The sequence below is a fragment of the Heptranchias perlo genome, chromosome 23 (genome assembly GCF_035084215.1).
Source record: "Heptranchias perlo isolate sHepPer1 chromosome 23, sHepPer1.hap1, whole genome shotgun sequence".
NCBI lineage: Eukaryota > Metazoa > Chordata > Chondrichthyes > Hexanchiformes > Hexanchidae > Heptranchias > Heptranchias perlo.
The window spans coordinates 10,526,544-10,546,768 of record NC_090347.1 but is presented as its reverse complement, the minus strand read 5'-3'; the positions used below and the strand labels follow the sequence as shown (position 1 = coordinate 10,546,768).

Here is a 20,225-nt window from a genome sequence, read left to right as displayed (position 1 = left end):
TTAACAGGGAGGAGGAGTTAATCCCCAGGCCACTTCATGGCATCTTCTACCAGAAGGTTATGAAACTGTATTGGTGGAGGCCTGGGAGCAGGTTTACTGCCTAAGCTGTCAGCTGATGTTCTTTTATCGTAGGCAGACATAGAGAAAATGCAAATTAACTTGCAAATAAAAAAACTGCTGCAAAACAGACTTCATGTTTTACTGTAGGCATTTGTCTCACCAGCTCGTGGAGTGCAGAGGACCATTGATGTGGCCCAGTTCCAGAAATGTTTGAAATTGGGCTGGTGCATTACAATTTGGAGCACCAATTTGTGGCTCTTTGGAGTAGTGAGATGCAGGTTCAATTCCTCTACTGATCTGCACTGCTATAAAGACACTAAGCAAAAATCAGGCACCTCCAGCTAATGAGAGGGAAGGCTATAGAGTTATCTCTAGGACCTTGCACATTACCTGGTGCCTGGCACAGATTGGAATTGGCAGAGACTCGGGAACAGATTGCATGCCTCCCCTTTCTTGGCCACAGGTATTGACCTGTTTCTGAGCCTGGGTTAGAGAGATCATAGAAAGGTTACAGCATGGAAGGCCATTCAGCCCATCAAGTCCATGCCTGCTCTATGCAAGAGAAATCCAGTTAGTCCCACTTCTATTGCCTTAGCCCTGCAATTTTTTTCCTTTCAAGTACTTACCCAGTTCCCTTTTGAAGGCAATGATTGAATATGCCTCCACCACCCCCTCGGGCATGCATTCCAGATCCTGACCACTCGCTGTGTTAAAAAAAAGAAGCTTTTCCTTATGTCCCCTTTGGTGAATGGGGAACAGATAGGATTTTACCCTTAGTATGTTCAAAGAAAAATGTTTTCTGGCTTACCTAATGAGGACAAGATTTCAGATGTATCTAATAGGAGAACACCCTAAACAGATATATACTGTAGAAGGTATGAGACTTATCTGGTAGTAGGGTTCAGTTCTGGTGCTGACAACAGCACCACAGAAGGCTTTCGGAACAGCAGTTTTGTTCTGCCACCCCCTTCCCTAACCTACCTTTTACCTGCCATGTGAAAAGTTAAATCTGCATTAAAATTGTCTGCATTTTCTATATAATCTTTGAGGGAAATGTTTACTTCTCTTTTGACAGTTTACAATCTGAAATTGTTGTCCACAACTACATGAAGATGGACATACTGGAAATTGGCAATCTACTGCCTTTCAGTTGGAGAATAAAAGACTTTCTGGATGAGTTGTGGGTTCAGGCCCAGTACATGGAAGGTATTTGATAACAATTATCTGTGTTCATGTGGAGAGTCAGCCAAAGTTAAATATCTCCGCCAATGCTGTGATATCACTAAATATGTGCAATTGGTAGGGTCTCAAAAAATGGACTGCCGATCTTATGACTGGAAAATGGGAATGAAGTATCAGATGATAACAAGAGAATCTATGGATTTTATATGAAAACATTATTTATTTAAATCTCCCCTTGCTACTTACCTTCCTCAACTGCTAGCAAAGAACTGAGACTTACTCACAGACCTGGACCAATGGCACTGTGTAACCAGTCTGCAGGCAGGGCACGAGGTTAGCCAGTGTTTATTGTCACTATGATTTTTCCATCCTCCCTGTGGGCTGTGTTCCATTTTCCCAAAGTGACACAGTTGAGAACAGAATAGGCAGCATAGGTGCTGAACTGCACATGCTCCTACCACTTCAGGGAGCAGTACTTTGGAACTGCAGTGGTACTAAAAGCAACCAAACAACATACTTCATGTTCTGACGAAAGATCTTCGACCTGAAATGTTAACACTGTTTCTTTCTCCACAGATGCTGCCTCACTTGTTGAGCTTTTCCAGCATTTTCTGTTATTATTTCAAACAACATACTTATTCAGTCCTATTTATTTCTTAATCCAAGCCTTAATATTGATAAATGTATAGTGTTAATTTTAGTTACACTGTGCTAAGTCAGGTGCACATTACACTTCTGTGGATTTTAAGTTATAACCACACAGTCTGAACCTGATCACATTTCAGTATGGTGATGCTCTTAATATCTGCGCTCTCAAGAGGTCATTGGATAGCAACCGAAGTGGGAACTGTGGCTGAGTTTGCTCTATGTAACCTATGTTCACAAAGGCCAATTGTAGTGTCCTGAGACCAGCTGACTCGGGAGAGATTTGGGATCAAACATGGGACCGCTGTAGTTTGTGAAGTTCAGCTACTTGCAAGAGTCCATAAAGTGTTTGCTTTTAAAAAGCAGGTGGAGATACTTTACGGTAGGTCTGTGAGAATGGCATTCAAACAAATTGCTGCTCAGCATGGTGGCCCTTGACAGAAGAGTGACTGGAAAGCAGGAACTTGCAGTCATTTAAAGTTCTACTTTGTAACCCTTGTATTGCACAGTTCATAAATATTTGCACAGTGCTGTGGCACTGTATTGCATTAGAAATAGGTGAGCTACCACATGAATAAGAATTCTCCATTTCAACACTCGGGTGAAAATTTCTTCAGAGTTGAGCTAATAGAATGGGCCATTGGAAACCATGATACCACATGCACCAGTCATCTGCCCTTTCAGTTTAGTATTGTTATCTCTGGCCACAGTATAGTGCAGCTAATGTGAATATCAAATTTTATCAGACAACAGAACTGAATAAATGGGAATCTTGAGATAATTCCATTGGATTAATTATTACTTGTTCTATTTCCCAAATGCATGAACAGGACAAACTGAGCAAAAGCTGAATGAGATATTTAATAAAACTGGATTTGGAAAGTACCTTTCAAATGTGAGTGAAGAATGGCGACAGCATTTTTTCTTAAGGTACTTGGATGACTTCCTACTGATGACCATGAGCATTTCATCCGAACCTGAATTTGAGGTAAAGTGTTCCAGTCCAGGTAATTGCCTCGAGCTTTTCACAACGGAAAGTAGTTGCACATAAACTGTTCAAAATGAGGTTGATCTTTACCACCTGGGCATTAAACATCACTTGGGCAGAAGCAGAGAAGAAAATCGGGCAGGAAGGATCTCTCACCCATAATGGAGCCGACCCGTATTTCTTCTCTGTATTCTGCACAAGCAGTAAAGTGAAAATCTAACTCAATGACTCAGATAAAACATATTAAAACTGCATAACGTATAGTGGCAGTAAAATGCAGAGCTTTGTAATTAATCTCAAATAACTAAATATAATTCCTTTAGGCCCATTTTTAGGCCCGAAATGGGAGCCACGCATACTCCAACCTGGAAACCTAAGGCCCACCCAAAACTGGGCCTTGGGCCTCCTTAATATTATTTGTGCGAGCTGCCAGTGCTTGTCACGTCTCCACAGGCAGCTTGCCCATTTTAAGATGATAAATATCGGGCCACTTGCCTCACCTTTTGTTGGTGGCCACTGAAGTGCCCTGAGTGGAGCAGCCCCGGCTCCTGCTCTGATCATCACGATCCAATTTCTCAGAGGGGGCCTAAAACTGGTGTTTGGCCTCTCATTTATATATGTAAGGGGGCTAACGCCTGTTTTAGGCAGCAGTCTGATGCCTGAAAAATGGCCCAACCCAATATTGAGTCAAACATCTTTCAGGCGTACTTTGGGAAGTTTGAAGTTGGTCCCCTGAATTGACCATCATTATAAAATGGGTGCAACAAGGTCCAATTTCTACCCCAGAATGTTTTAGCAGAGAACTAATTTGTGTTGTGTACAGTATTGTACAGCTAAGCCTGAGAAATGTTTGAGAAAATTTTTATTAAACATACTATGTTACTTGCTAACTTGTGCTTATTTTTTGCATGTTTCATTTAGTTCCTTCGAGGAGCACTGCTGTCCTGTGTAAATGAGCTGAAAATACAATGTAATATTGGAGATGATGTGTCTTTGGTTTGGGTGCACTTTGCATATCAACACTTCAAAAATCGTCTGCAGAATTTTTCACGAATTGTTGCAGTGCATCCTTCAGTTCTGACGCTGCTACAGGGGATGAAAGATGAAATTCAGAGAGCTGAAAACAGAGAGATGGTGCGAGTACTCATAAATATTTCAGTTAAATTACAGAGTGATTTTCCAACATAATTTGAGTTTTTCCAAACCATAAAGAAGAAAAAACTTGCATTCATATAGCACCTTATCATTATCCTCCAGGCATCCTAAACCACATTATTTTTGAAGTGCAGTCATTATTCTGTAGTCAATAAGCTTTAAGTTTATCATAGGCAGAAGGAAATAATATTCCATATTGAATTCCATTCTAGTGAGTCCTGTACCATAGACCACATAAAAGCAACATTTTTATATCACCTTTCCGACTCTGAATTGAAATTCCATTTTTTAAAAATTAAAAATCTGACATGAAATAGGTGTATACCTCAAATGTTTCATCCACATTTTAAATGGTGCATGGGTTCATTTAATGAAATTTCCAATATTAATGAATGTGTTTCAGCAATTTGTTATTGTAAAACAATCTGTACTGGATTGTCTTTAAGCTTACTATCTGAATATCTGTAGTGCATTTAGTATAGTGGGGAACTCAAAATGGAAAAATAATGTCGTATGCGATGTGATTATTTTTCTGGTAGGAATCCTTTTACAAGTAATCTCTTCCTCCCACATGTTCCCCTGGCCACATGCAAACAGCAGCTCAGAGGGCAGGCAAACTGCTTCTAAGCTGTACCAATGCTACTGGAAAAACAGCCTATTGAGAGATGCAGGAGAAGGACTGCCCTATTTCCATAACAATAAGGTTGAAATTGGGAGCTCAGCGATGTGTGGATTGAAGTTGACAAGTGCAAGTGTCATTGCTTTTTGCTGCACTGCTTTACTGCGTTTCATCCCATGTTAAACATGAATTGGTACATACAGGGTAACATCACAGTGAGTTCTGATAGCATTGTTAGAGGAACTAGTTTCAAGGCGTTACTAGGTGTAACAGGTTGAAGGAGCTGAACTAATGCACACAATTGAATTAGTTTGAAATTAGCTGAAATGTCCAGCAAAATGACTGTTGTCACAGTGTTGAGTTGAATAACTCTTCCAGCTAGCTGTTATGATGTCATCAGCATCCATTATTAAACATAAATATTCAGAAAATCAACAAAGAAAAATAGTTAATCAAAACTTGCCTAATATGTTTAAAAGTGAGTACTGGTTTTGAGTCCCTTTTCTTAAGAACACATTCTTCTTGAAAGAAATTTGCCCCATGGGCCAGTTTTTAGATCAAATATCAACAATGATTGCAGTGACAACTGCAGTTTTGTTTGAGAGCAAGTTTTTGTTGAAAACTGTATTATCTCCAGCATAATTATGTCCTTAGAGGAGAAAAGAAAATTTAGAGGGAGTTTTTTTTAAAAAAAGGAAAGTATAAATATCTTCTTTGTTTTTAAAAGATAATGGTTCAATTTTATCATTGGCATAAAGACCCTTAGGTAGGGTCTCCCTCCCTGTTAGGTGACTTCGGTTATGCAACCCACTCTGCGAACAGCCAAGGCTGGGACTAAAAACTGGCCTCCGTGTTGCTCCAAAACCATACTACAGGCTGGGGTGCAGATTTTGAAACTTGGATTATTCTCTGGAGTCAGGTGGCATGCAGGCTGGTTGTCATGCTGCTCCACTCCCAACACCCATCTGGAATGCTTCACATTGTGGATGTCACTGGTCAAATAAAACTTTGAAAAACATCTTTGAAGAAATCTAGTCAGTCTATTACTTCTATAAGAGGGGGACTACCCCAGGCAGTTCTCCCTCTCTAAACTGTTGATCTTAATTCATTCAGGGTAGAAGTGGTTTGCTTAATGGTTTCCCGTATATTTGTGCAGGACTGCCTCTATGGGACTTTTTCGCCCATTTAAAAACTTTTGGTCAGTTAATTTTTGTTATCTTGATGCAGGTCGTAGATATTTATGCTGCTGCTGCCTGTGTTGAAATGCTGGAATCTGCACACACTGAAGTATCATGTCAGACCTGGCTGCAGGAGGTGAACAGTCTGCAAATGCCCATCGAGCTGATCTGCACTGAAGAATTTCTGCAATGCCAAGGAATCAAATCTGCAATTGTAGAAGGTGTCCGGTAAGTAAAAATATTTTTTTTTAATTAGAGTGCAGTTTGCAGATTTATAGAGAAAGATGCAACGTTATTTAACATAAGCAGGAAATATTGCAAAGTAGTTTTAAGATTTGTGATCGCATATCAAGGTTATGTTTTGATGTAATAAGGTGCTATAACATTACTGTCATAACTATCAGCAGTGAAGTTTATTATAATGTAATAGTGAGCAATTTCTTCCAGCTACGTGTACCAGCTCGCACCCTGTGGTCCTTTGACACCAGATTATTTCTCATTTTCCATTTCACTAGATGGCTGATCCTTTAGTCACTGCAGCCTTTTTTGGAATTCTCTCCCAAAACCATTCCACTTTGCCACCTCTCTCATTTCCTTCACATGCCTCTTTAAAAATACATCTCTTCAGCTGTGCTTTCAGTTCTCCTCCTCCTTAATCTTTCCTGTCTCCTGCTCAGCAACCTCTTCTCCTATAATCAACTCTGAAAGATTTTTGCCTGAAACATTCTCAGTTGTACCTCTTCATAAAGAAATACTCAAACATTTTGTTTTAAATCAGTGACTCAATAAATCTGAATTTAAAGCATAGTATTTAAAGGGGCATTCTCCCACAATTCTAGGTATGTTGTTGCTAAATTTAATGTTGTTATTAAGTGTTAGAAAAGGCTGTTATTAAATAAATTAGCCATTGTGGCAGTCCCCCAAAAAAGGATGAAATGAAAAAGATACATTTTGTTTAATTTCTCCCAAATGGAAGAAAATAAGACTGTGGCCTGTGCTCCTCTCATCTTGTGGGATTTTATTCTGTGATACTACAACTCAAGCACGTTTTGCCCCAAATTAGTGTACATGAAGCAGCGATCTGCAGTAGTAAATGAAACATCTCAGTTCAGTATGAGGCCAGTAATTCACTGAATATATACAACAACCACCATAACAACGTGCATTTATATAGCGTTTTCAATCATAGAATAGAATCATAAAAAGGTTACAGCGCGGAAGGAGGCCATTCGGCCCATCGAGTCTGTGCCGGCTCTATGCAAGAGCAATCCAGCTAGCCCCACTCCCTCGCCCTATCCCTGTAGCCCTGCAATTTTTTTCGTTTCAGGTACTTATCCAATTCCCTTTTGATGCCATGATTGAATCTGCCTCCACCACCCCCTCGGGCAGTGCATTCCAGATCCTAACCACTCGCTGTGTAAAAATTTTTTTCCTCATGTCATCTTTGGTTCTTTTGTCAATCACCTCAAATCTATGTCCCCTGGTTCTTGACCCTTCCACCAATGGGGACAGTTTCTCTCTATCTACTCTATCTAGACCCTTCATGATAATGTCGGAAAATGAGGAGCCAAGAGAGTAGGGCCCAAGAGGAGTAAAAAGAAGAGAAAGAAAAAGGAAACTAGAAGTAATAGGCTGAGGTCCCAGGTGGCAGCCAAAATACCCAGGCAAATGATCACAGAAGAAATTTAGGTTACGTAGGCATGGCAAAGATTAGGATAGATATGTCCTGGCTGTAAACAGAGGACACGGAGGAGGCAATAAGAGAGAGTCCAAAATTAAAGTCAGAGGTCCAGTGGTGGGATGAAGTTAACTTGTAGAAATGGTGGAGCCAACCTGAAGCACTAACGAGCCCACATCCAGGTTCGAAGACAGGTGTGGAGGGCGAGTGAGTCCAGGAGCTGTTTGAGGAGCAGAGTATCAGTGGACGCAATGCTTCAGATTATCCCATGGAAAATGGAGAGCCGAAGAGCCGTGGAAGATCGACCATGAGCCCGCATAGGTTGATGCAGGGGTCCAGCGGAGGTAAGTAGTGGCTTTGGTGATGTGTCGTGCCCACCAACAGGTCCAGTACAATAGCATAGGTACATCAGCGACAATGAGAATCAGGCGGAAAGTTGCAGCAAAAGTCATTTGCCAGTGGTGTAGCAAAATCCAGAACAGGAACCAGCAGGAACTGAAGAGAGCTAGCTCAGTATAGAGTGAAAAATTCCCAGTAGGGGAGCAGAAACTGAGGACGCAGCAGCAGGCCAGATTATAGAATCCAGATGGCCCATCAGAGAATACAGTCTCCGTAGAAAACAGTGGAGTCGTTGGAGGTCACTCTGAGGAACTATTGAAGAATTAGTCCTTAGAATTTGAAGTATTTATGAAATATAAAGTTCCTGTTTTTAAAAAAAAAACGTTTTGAGGTTCATTGATGAGCAAGAATAATATTTACAAATGATTAGCTTGTATTGTTTAAGAGGATACTATCTGTCTCTTCACTGTAAACTTTAATGGGTATGTACAGCATTCAGAAAGAAAATCTTGTACTGTTACCCATTCAAGTGCCTGTGCTTGTATTTCAGAGTGGGATGGAATCGAATATTTTCATTGTCACTTTTTGTGGAGCATGTGGTGCTGGGAGTTGAAGAAATAGACAAGAGGCTGCAGGACGTGGTTGAAAAATGTGCTGGTGGGCTTAGAAAGGTATCTGCTGTGTTTTATGTATGTATCGATCACGTTGTGTTTTATGTACCTATGATTACAGGAATAACTTGGTTATGTTTGTGGAAGTTTATGCATCTGCAGTTTCCCTTTGCTAAATCATGAAGACTGTGCAGCACAGTTAAATTCAAAGCTGCACAGCATCCTTTACATTGAGAAGCTAATGACTTAAAAGTATTGCTCTTTACATCAATTCATCAAGGCAAAGGATCGCCTGTGACTAGCACAATATTTATGCATATCTGGACGTTAATCTGATATTTAATCTCTATATTAAATATGTCTTATCTTTGGGTAGGATTTTATAATAATTTACCTAACGAAGCACTGAAAATATAATTTAATGTTCAACATATTTTCTAACAGATATTTGCTTCAGATATATTTTTCAAAACATCCTGATTCCTATGCTAATTTCTGTTTGCACAGAAAATGCAGCTGAGAAATACTCAACTTGATTGATTATTTAAAAATTTCAGTTTATGTAAGTCAGTGGAAATAGGGCCACCTTTATTTATAAATACCGTGAGGGCCTCTTCATCCTTTTCTTCCTGAGTGACTTGTACTTGATTTCTCTTTTTACTTTTACAGTGTTTGCACAGTAACTCAGATGTAAGATCTCAAGGTCCCTTTCAGGCTGTAATTAAGGTTCTACGGGAATGTAAAGCTAATGCAGGACAGGTGTACTCTAGGTAAGATATTTTGTACAATAATGATGAGGGATGTACATTAAAGCTACAAGTGACTATAGATTGATGTCTTTCCCACATCTACCATTGGTCTTGGGTCATTCAAGGTCATGGATCAGTGAGGTGATCCAAAGGGGGCTATATTTCCATCTTGGAGAGCCTCCCCACAACTTCAGAAGCATTCCTTCCTTGGTATAGTCAGGTATTCCTCATTTTAAATTGGGTAGATTTAAGTCAGATATTCCTCTCATTAAATCAGGTAGAAAACTTATTAAAAGTCTGTGTCACTGGATTCCTCCTTCCAAAAAAGGAATCCAAAAAAGGAATCATCAAAAAAGGGACTTCTGAGTCAGGTTTTTAGTGTTCCCAATATTGGGAATGTTGTGGGATAAAACAAATAAATGAAGAAAGAAAAATTCCAAATGGTTTCCCTAGCAGTAATCTCTCAGCTAGTTTGGTCAACAGATTGGGATTTCCCTAGCAGAGTTCCCTATCTAACCTGGAGGTAGAGTTGTGCTTCTGCTAACCATTTTCCAGTTGCCTGACTTCAGACAGCATCCAGACCAATGACAGAAACCGAAATGTCAGCGCTTATATTACAAATAATAACCAACAGAAGGGAATTGTTTCAGAGCTATTAGCGTGGACCTCACTCAGTTATTTTCTTAACAGCTCTCTGCAGGTCGGCATTTAATTTAATTTTAATATTGTCTTTCTGTTTCATTACAGATATGGTCTGAATGCATGTCCAATTTGCTTAGGAGAGCTCAACAATCCTGTGTTGTTTCCATGCAATCACATTTACTGTTTTGACTGTATAAAGAAATGGCTTGCTCCAGGACAGATGTCCTGCCCAGTCTGCTTAACTGATCTGCCTGATGATTATACAGTGGAGGTATCTGAGGAAATAAGGTATGCTTAAGAGGTTGGAGAAAAAAGTATGACTTCAGTATTTTTATTATTTGGAACAATTTAAAAAATGGAGAGCAGCCATCTAGATTGTAGTATTAAGGTATTGATGTATGTGGGTCAGGAATTTCATGATATTCTGGTTGTCATTACAATTTTGCAGTTGCTAGCTTGGACTGGTAAACTAGAACCAGATCACAAACCTGTTGCAGCATATGGTTTAGACCATTTAACCAATAAGCTGCTTTCTTTTTAAGGAACCTTTATAGCTGCCTTTCTGGCACTTTGTTTATCCTTGTATATACTTAGTCCTCAGTAGTGTAACTGAGACTTAACGTCCTAATTAAAGGTGCATGTATCTATCTCATTGATGTGAAACATCACTTCAACAAAATACAAAATTTCTGTTTTAAAATGATTTTTAATTAAAATTAATAGTCAATTGTTACTGTTTAATGCGCTAAGTCTTTTTGTTTGATTTTCCCCCACCCCAGTGGCTGCACAAAATTTTTTGCTAATGAAGGAAAATTACTTATCAGAGCCCAAAGCTGTATTATTCAAACGAACATTTTGAGACCCCAATAATTTACATTCATTTTAAGATCTACGATGCAAAGCAATGCCTCCTTAATATACCAATTAAGGCAGCAGTTATGTTCACTTCAGCACTTTCTCTTGCTACAATCCACATTATAATTCACATGTAACTTGAAAGAAAATACCATTTTATGGGCTCCTTGTAATAGGTACTGCTGCAGGGAAATGATATAATGGGGACCATTATGCTGCTGCTTACATTTGCAGCTGCACATTTATGTTCCCATGAATTTTCATTAATGTGTGCTCATTTCTATTACAGAAAAGGTGTTGGGAAAAATGCTATGTTTCGCAAGAGGTGCGATGCATTTTTCATAGCTCTGGTTTCCATGGTCTGCTTCAAAGATAATTCTCCACCAACAAAAGAAGTGGTTGCTGAACTTCTGTCGTTACTGGTTATTGAAAAACATGTGTTTTGCAACATTTCAAGCACAGGTCAGAATACTTTCTTGAAAAATCCCGTTTTCCCTACTATTTTTTGTGGTGGTGGTGGTGGGGGGGTGGTGGTCATCCACGCACACAACTTGCAGCAGTGATCACTGAGTAGTGCTCAAGACGTGAGCCCTAGTTAATTTTCCCCTCCCCACCACAGGGCTCCTGAGATCACTTGTAACCCAACCCCTACCGTTTCTCCCCACCGCCCAACCGGCTGAGACTTTGAATCAAACGTCAGATCTTCCTGATCTGTGTGGCTCATACTCACTGAGCCATCACGGGAGGCCTCTCCCTTTCATTTCAATAACCATTGTCACTGTTGCTTCATGGTAACAGGAGGTGTGCTTGTGATAGAGGAAACTGATTTCACATGTGAAATGTGTTTGGCCAGTCCCAGTACAGTTTCTAGTGGTCATGAGAGCATAGCACAATACTGCCCTTAATTTGGTACTAAATTTATAGTCACAGTTAGGGAAGCCAAGAGGCGACTGGGTTGAGAAGTAGGAAGCTACGGTCATAGTGGGTGCATGTCTGAGGTTGGGGTGAGACACATTGTTAGGACAGTGTAGAGGGAGCTTTCCTCTGCATCTATCTGTGCTCTACCTGACTTGGTAGTGTTCGATGCTGACGGTGTGTGCCTGAAATGGAAAGTGTTCTGTTACCCAACAGTAACACCCTTCACCTTGAAAAGCAAAGGAAGAGGGATAGATAACTAGACAATAGGGGGTGAGTTTGTTAGGAGTTGGGAGGAACCCTTTTTAGTAACTGGGACATTTTTTCAGACACCAAGTGCTGGTAATGGTTCTTCTGTTGTAATTTACAGTTACTTCTGACCAATCTTTAGTTTCTTAACTAAACTAAACCTTCCTTGCCTTGCACCATCATCCCTTTTGTCATTTAATCATTCTTGCCCTCTACCCCGTCACAGACCTTTACTTTTGTTCTTCCCTTCCCTACCCCCCCCCCCACCCTTTCCCTTGCTCTGTACCTGCTTAAAAACTTAACTCTTTAACATCTTTCAGTTCTGACGCAAGGTCTTCGACTTGAAACGTTAACTCTGTTTCTTTCTCCACAGATGCTGCCTGACTTGCTGAGCTTCTCCAGCATTTTCTGTTTTTATTTCAGATTTCCAGCATCCGCAGTAGTTTGCTTTTGATTTACATAAGTCACTCCATTGGTCTATTTCAAAATAGTCGCAAGAATGACTGGCTGTGCTCTATATACAATGAAAGTGTAGAGAAATGTGAACAATTGTTCTATTTTCAAATGGTACTTTCTTTGTAAAAGATTTGATAGTGTGGGTACTCATTTCCATAGAGATGGTGTGGTGCATGACTGAGTCTGACAATGTTGCCTGTTAAGCATTTTGCTGTTTGCAGTCACCCTTTCAAGAGGTGCTGTCATATTGGCTGTGGAACCATTTTCATTGTAGGTTAGTTCTTCCTGCAGTAAAGCAATCGATTTGGCTAGGTGCTTCAACTGGCCTGGTAGAAAGCTGCCAAAACTCCTTTCTCCTGCAACATTCAACTCCAATCAAAAGTCAGCTTGCTGGGTAGCAAATGCTCTAATTGTCCAACTATACCATCTTACCATCAGCATTGTAAAATCTATTATAAGCCTTGTATCTGTCTCAAACATTCCACTGATAGCTTTCTTTTCTTTTTACGTCAGTTATTTTTCTTTTGTTTTTCTTTAGATCGTCGGTATCATACCAGAACCCTTTCACCGTTTGATGACTCAGTTGATCGAAACCCTGTTGTCCGTTCCATAGTACTTAAACTGCTGTTAAAGTACAGGTACAATCTCTTGATAGGTTAAAGAGCTTGTCGCATTTTGGTCATTTGTTTTCTGTGTTGTAAAACCGGAAATAACTGTGCAAGAGGAATGGTGTTGCACATTAATTCAGCACTCTGCCATTATTCTCACTACAGCTCCCGGTCCCAAATAATTCCGAATTGAGTCTGTATGAGAACTATGGGCAGTGAATAAGGGCTTTAGTAAATTAACCACAATCACATTCTTTAGTGAACAATTTAAAATGGATATATGGTGGGTATTAGTGAATGGATTAGAATATCTCTGAACACAACTCCAATTTTTGACAAGTTTAAAAAAAAATCAAGTGCAGTTCACTGGATCCATTGCATTGTCTTAATTTAACAATGGGTATAGTATTTGTCATGACTTGATTGGTATAGTTGCAAACTTTTAATTCTCTTAGTAGTCAGCATCAGTTTAATGAATGTAGAGATTCTGCTTTGAGTATTTTTCAGAATTTTCTATTTAAGTAAGGTCTCCCTCTTAACACTGAAAACATCAGCAGATGATCTTTAATTCTTTATCAAAGTAGAGTGGAATGGTCAGGGAGCTTGTTCAATAACTGTCCATCTCTCCATTGTCCTTTGGCAGTTTCATTTCTATGTCACAGTTTCATGGACTTGTACCAGATTTCATGGCCTTGCTTCCTCCCTTGAACAGGTTTCCTGAAAGTTGTCATTCCAGGGAAAACCCAAGATGACTTTTTTTGTTGTTTTTAGAATCATAATAACTTGAATGTATTTATTTATTTCAATGGCAGCATCCAAAATAGCTGAGCGTCATTTTCATTTTATCTCAATTTTTGAGCATTCTTAGTGAGTTGTAACATGTAGGCATGTCAGATCTAACATGTAGGCTTGTCATTGTGTGATTTCCTTTCCAAGTTGTGGTCGCTCCCATGAAGTTCAGTAATGGCTTCTTCTGCCATTTTTTTTTTAGTTCTATCGCCATAATTTTCAATCTCACCCACTGGAGCAATGATTTAAATTTCCTCTATTTTAACATAGAGTCTACCTTTTCAGTGTTAAATTAACTGAAGTAAATGTTTTCCTTCCAGTTTTGATGACATTAAGGATTATTTGCAACAGTACCTTTCTGCAGTTCAAAAAACAAACATTCTTGATCAGGAAGATCAGACTGAACTCTACGCACTGTTTTTGAGTTGTTTGGAGGTATGTTAGGTTAAACATTGGTATTAAGTTAAAGCAGCTTATATCACAGTCAGACTTTTCATTGCCTAAATATTCTGTACACCTTCTGAAATGAGTTCCTAGTTCTTTAACCTCTCATAAATATAATGGGAAGAGTTGCATGCGAGTGTGGTGCTGGGATCTAAGGTTGGTGCCTATGGAATGCAAAGATTATTTTCTGCGTTATCTTAGCTAACTGTTGCCTCTGAGTCAGATGATTGTGAGTTCAAGCCACAACCCAGGTAATGAGTGCGTAATCTAGGGTGACACTTCAGGACAGTACTGAGGAGGTGCTGCACTGTCCGAGGTACCATCTTTTGGATGAGACTTGATTGGTATAGTTGCAAACTTTTAATTCTCTTAGTAGTCAGCATCAGTTTAAACCGAGGCCCCATCTGACCCCTCAGGTGAACGTAAAAGATCCCACGGCACTATTTCGAAGAAGAACAAGGGAGTTCTGCTGGGTGTCCTGGCCAATATTTATCCCTCAACCAACATCAGTAAAATAGATTATCTGGTCAATATTACATTGCTGTTTGTGGGACCTTGCTGTGTGCAAATTGTCTGCCACGTTTCCCTACAATGCAATAGTGACTACACTTCAAAAGTACCTCATTGCCTGTAAAGCACTTTGGGATGTCCTGAGGTCGTGAAAGGCACTGTATAAATGCAAGTCTTTCTTTTGTGCTTCAGTTCTTTTTCAGAAAAATAAAAGAATTAAAGGATAAATTCACTCGAAGGGAACACAGTTTAGAGAATTGGTACTAGTGTTGCAGCCCTATGTCTAAGTAAGCACAAAATGATTAATGAAAATAATCAATGTTTCAGAAACATTAATGTTAACCAGTTTTATTTTTTTCCTCTTTTCAGGATTCTATATATGAAAAATCCCAGTTTTGCACGATGCAAGAAAAAAATGATTATCTGGCCCAAGAGAAAGATTTCCTTCAGATGTGTATTAAACGTAGATCACATAAGCATGATCAGACGTCAATAGAAACCTTACAGATAATTGCTAGAATCCGACTTTGTTTTGACATGGCTTCTCAGCTCCTTTGTGAATCACATGACACACTTGGTAATGCTAGTTTCTTAATTTAAATAATGTTTGTATAGTATTCTGTCTTTAACCTTCCTCCTCCCTCCATGAACATGTGTACTTTGTTATCCAACTGGATTAGTCAACAGGACAAAATAATCAAATGAGCCTAATCTGTGCTCCCCAAATCAGTCAGTCAGTAAAGCCCTGCATGACATGATACTGTGATGTACAGGCCAGGAACGGCCTGGATTGTCATCTCTGGCCTGTAGGAAGTTACCTGATATCAGCTGGGTAAGCAATGGCAAGAAGGATATTATAGTTGGCTTCAGCGTGCCAGGGCTAGAATGAGGATACATCAGTCACAGTAGCTGCTCCTCGTTACTTTGAGGACAGGATTGGGCTTAACTGTGATGCCCTCCATGGTGAATAACTTGCTGATACTCACTGTCTAGGCTCACATCTGAAGAATGACTTGGTTGAATACTGTACTGTTGTTGACATAAGAATAAAAGTGATTGGCAGGTGTAAATGCTTTCTTGTATTGGCCCATGTTGAAATTTGATGTTTGCTAATTCATATTTCCAGCTATGGATTCACAATATGTTCATGCAAAAGAAACTTTTCTGGAGTGGATAAAACGTGTGATTCTTCATCGTGGAAACGGTTGGTTCCGGGTTTACCTTGTGCGAAAGCTATGCAGTCTAAATGGAATGGAGTTTGTCCAGCAGCTTTCGATGGACGATCAATTTCTATGGCTGTTTCCAGAGGAAATTATTCAACAGGTACAAAACCAGTAATCTGTTCATTTTTTGAGTCAGTGGTGGTTTGGTCAAGATCACATGAGTCTAATCAAGCTCTAATTGTCGTCTTTGTCCTCTAAGCTAAAAATGCTTTTCTATAGTTATCTGCATGCCTTGAAATGTTGCTGATAAATAGTAAGACTTTTCTGGCATAAATGTTCCCATGAAACTGTATATTGAAACTATAAATGTAGATATCACTGATTTCTTTTTCGCCAACTCCCAAATAAAATATCAAAAGTATAAATTGTTTTCAGTTCAGTGTAGGACCATAGAGAATAAAGTCACACAAAACCTGGCATATTTTTGAAAATAGGTATTATAATGGCCCAGAGTTTGCTGGAGCGGGGCATCTCACGCCGTCAGTTAGACTTTTCTCCTCACCTTTCAGCTCAAATTTTTTGTCCTGCAAGTTTCTGGAATTGCGAGCTGATTGCAGCGAGGGCAACGCAGCATCTGGAACCTTGGTGAACGATTGGACCAACAGTCTATCTCCTTAACCAATGAGATTTAAGGACTGAAAGAAACAGAGGGACGCCAGAGAAGGAAGTAGGGTGAATTAGAGTCAAATCAGGTACAGCAAGAGAAATAGTGGGAAAGAAAAGTTGGATTAAGAGAGAGAGAAAAAGAGTGACAAAGGAAAAGTAAGAAAAAAAAATGTAAAAATCTCTTAACAATTTACTACCTGTAGGAATGAGACTCCAAAGTTTAAATTGTTCCCTTTCTGGGCCAGAGAGGTTGAGTGGCATTGCAGGAACATAAATCTTGCCCATTAAAAAAAGTACTTCTGCGATGTTCCAGCCCTAACTTTCTGTAGCAAGTTTAATTAGCAATTAAGTTGCAAATGCAGCAATTTCTTAAAACTCATGTGGTGGTTGAGAGCGAGCTGCTGTTTTCGCAAGATTAACGGTGGGGAGGTGCAAATTGTCCAGCGATTTGTGGAGATTCGTAATTGATGGGGTATCTTTTCCTTGCCACAAGTTGCTGGACGATTTATACAACAACAGCGTGCGCCAGTAAACTCACCATTATTTTGGCACCAAATCTGGGCCAGTATTCTTTTTCATTATGGGTGGGATCACTGACTTCAGCAGTAACTAGCCAATCAGCAGCTCACTAGTTTGAATCAGGCTGTCCTTTCTCTCTGTCTTGCTTCCCTCATTTGGCAATTGTGTGAACTCATGGCTGGACTGCTAGAAGGAGTATGTCATGGATACAGAGAAGGAGCAGGACAGACTGGCTGTTCTGTTCAATCATGCCTCTTGCTTTCCAGTCACAGGCCAGCATTTGTGTTAACTGGAGAAAGCGCAACCTGGACTGTCTTGGCCAGAAAGGGCTGTATGTTTCCTGGGATAGTTGGTGTAGTTCTGGAGAAAATTGAAGGTAAAATGAGAACACTTTCCCCTGTCCTCCCACATCCGAAAAAAGTGGACCCCTTCACTCGGATGTGTGATAACAACTTCATCAAGTTGATGTTGCAACATTGGCTCCAAATGAAGCAGCTATATGTTGTATACATGGTTTCTAAAATCAGTATTCTAATCTTAAAACAAGTTTTACTACATTGCAGTTGCAGGGGTAATCCACTATATTCCATTAAGGTAGAATCCCTGATAAAACATTTTAGTATTTTTATTTACTTTCACTTACTCTGATAACTGATGTATTAATATCCTTGGATTGAAATGGTAATCCTGGCTGCTTTAAGAGTCAAATGCCCAATCGTTTTGGGAGCAATCTGCCCACTACAGCTACTTTTGATTCCAAGACAGTTATGATTAAACACAACAGCCAAAGACACGCTTACAACAAAATGCTTTCATATTTATTTCCGAATCATTTCTTCCCCTGGAAGAACTTGCTTTTGTCTGTGTGCAACAGACAAGATGATACCTTTCTGCAGTTAGATGTGTCAAACATACTCAATCCACAACCATTTCTTTTTTGGAATGCAGCATTATTACATAGACGTGTTCTTCATTCAGTGTCACAGTGCCCATGATTCACCAATGCCCTACGATTTTTGTTTTTTTTTAATGTTCATGATTCAGGTAAAAAATCTAAAAATGTGTAGGTAATGAAAAATAATACCAATGTATCATGAACTGATGCGTGACTAATGGTTGAGAATGCAGCATATCAGAACCAGGAAAACTCTTACACTCCCATTGATTTGCACACGAGTAGATGAGTGGCACTTTCTTTTGATTTCAGTTTAGTGTCCCGTGATTGTGGTAGCCAGTTGGAGATATTTGCGGTATTTCTCTGCCTTTTCTCCCTGTGGAAACAAGGAGCTGCTCTTTGGACACACACTAAGCCTAAGCCACAGTGGACAGGGAAGGGGAGGAGTTAATTGAATTGGTTGTTGCTCTTTGTGAACCAATAACTGCTTTGGGCTGCATTATGCCGGTCTTAGCTCAGTGGTAGCACGCTCACTTCCGAGTCAGTAAGTCATGGGTTCAAGACCCACTCTAGAAACTTGAGCACATAATCTAGACTGACCCTTCAGTGCACTATTGAAGGAGTACTGCGCTGTTGGAGGTGCTGTCTTTCTGATGGAATGTTAAACTAAGGCCTTGTCTGGCCCCTCCAATGGATGTAAAAGATCCCATAGCCCTATTCAAAGAGGAGCAAGAGAGTTCTCCTGGTGTTCTGGACTACATTTATCCTTCAACCAACATCAGTAAAACAGATTTTCTGGTCATTTATCTCACTGCTGTTTGTGGTGCCACATTTCCATTCATTAAAATGGTGACTATGTTGATTAATACTGCTAGAGACACCAGCTTGGAGTTGTTGTCTCTGTGTCTGGAATTAAGGTTCTAAAACGCAGCGTCTTCATTTATAGAATTTGTTAGAGGGAATTATACTCACAGACAACACACACAATGATGCAAAGGCTGCGGGAAACCTCATGTTATAGTTGCTGAGTTTGGTCACAATACGATTAGCCCTCCGGGTATTCCCTAATTTCTTTACGATGGTCTCACTTTTTATCCTCAGCCATTACATTAAACTATTCCATGACCTTCACTCTTGGTTTAGCTAACTTACATCAGCTCAGCATTCCAGAGAGTGGGTCTCAAAAGAAAGCTATCCTTGTACAGAAAAGTTAAACATATAGTCATTAAACAGATAGATGTATCTGTTAGAAGTTTAGAACTACACAAGGCTAGTTTATAATACGACAGTTACGGAGTTGCAAATTAAGCCTTGGTGATTTGAGCCACCTTGGAACAATCTCCAGATATTGCCTGTTTCAACAGATTCTGCACAAAAACTGTCTTTTAACTACAAAATGGAGTCCTAAACTTAAAATGCATTCTTTAATAAAACCTTTTGTGTTAGCGTTCCTAACAACTACACTTCAAAAGTCCATCATTGGCTGTGAAACGTGTTGGGACGTCCTGAGGGTGTAAAGATGCTATGTAAATGTAAGTTTGTCCTTTCTATAGTGTAAAGTTGTGAGAAAATAATCTCATTTGCTCCTGCTGGAAAGTGCATGTCTGTGGATGTCAGGTGAGGACAGGATTGGGCTTGGCTATGGTATTGCTCGTGATCAAATAGCCTGCCAACAGCCACGCTCACACTTAACAAACAGCCACCTAGATGAGGTTCCAGAGGACTGTCGATTCTCATGGAAATGCCTTTGAGAGAAGGGGATTACATTGAAAAAAAAATAGAAGTAACAAGTGCAACATGAAGTGTTGCTTCATAGGCAAAAAATGACATTGTTCTGTTCTGTCCTTTTGAACTTGCTTTCAGAGAGATCGCCCTGGACAAATTGATCGTTACCTTGTGTGTGGCGAAAATTATAAACTTATTCGCGAAGCAGTAGCCAGGGCCATTCTTGAATGCAAGACTGGAAGTATCGCTGAAGCTCTAAAGGTATGAGTCAGAACACCAGAAAACAAGACAACACTCTGAAGCCAGGGACAATAATTGCCTTTAATTGAATGAACTAACTAATAGCACCCAAAGCTGGTAGTTTAACATTACAGAAAGCTACCTGTCAGTTAGTATTTGATAAATGTGAGAATTTAGTTGGTAGCTTTCAACTTCCTGTTCAGTCAATTCAACCCATTGGCTTGGAAATTACACTATCTGTTAATAATGGATGGATGCTTAACACACTCGCCTGAAATTTCTCTGCCCAGTATTTTAGTTGCGGCACTAACCTGTTTAAAATCAATGAGTTATTGCCTCCACTAA

General features: G+C 39.7%; 1 protein-coding gene across 4 annotated transcripts in view; it reads left to right on the top strand.

Moving 5' to 3' along the window:
- rnf213a (ring finger protein 213a) overlaps positions 1–20,225 on the top strand; it is a 166,321-nt gene that overhangs the window by 107,594 nt on the left and 38,502 nt on the right. For all 4 annotated transcript variants that reach the window (XM_068003995.1, XM_068003993.1, XM_068003996.1 and 1 more), the window contains 13 exons: positions 1,136–1,266; positions 2,718–2,875; positions 3,797–4,009; positions 5,877–6,055; positions 8,395–8,515; positions 9,125–9,225; positions 9,952–10,134; positions 10,991–11,163; positions 12,860–12,959; positions 14,039–14,153; positions 15,042–15,249; positions 15,799–15,995; positions 19,779–19,901. In XM_068003995.1, coding sequence (XP_067860096.1) covers positions 1,136–1,266; positions 2,718–2,875; positions 3,797–4,009; positions 5,877–6,055; positions 8,395–8,515; positions 9,125–9,225; positions 9,952–10,134; positions 10,991–11,163; positions 12,860–12,959; positions 14,039–14,153; positions 15,042–15,249; positions 15,799–15,995; positions 19,779–19,901 — 2,002 coding nt within the window. The remainder of the gene's footprint in view (positions 1–1,135; positions 1,267–2,717; positions 2,876–3,796; positions 4,010–5,876; positions 6,056–8,394; positions 8,516–9,124; positions 9,226–9,951; positions 10,135–10,990; positions 11,164–12,859; positions 12,960–14,038; positions 14,154–15,041; positions 15,250–15,798; positions 15,996–19,778; positions 19,902–20,225) is intronic.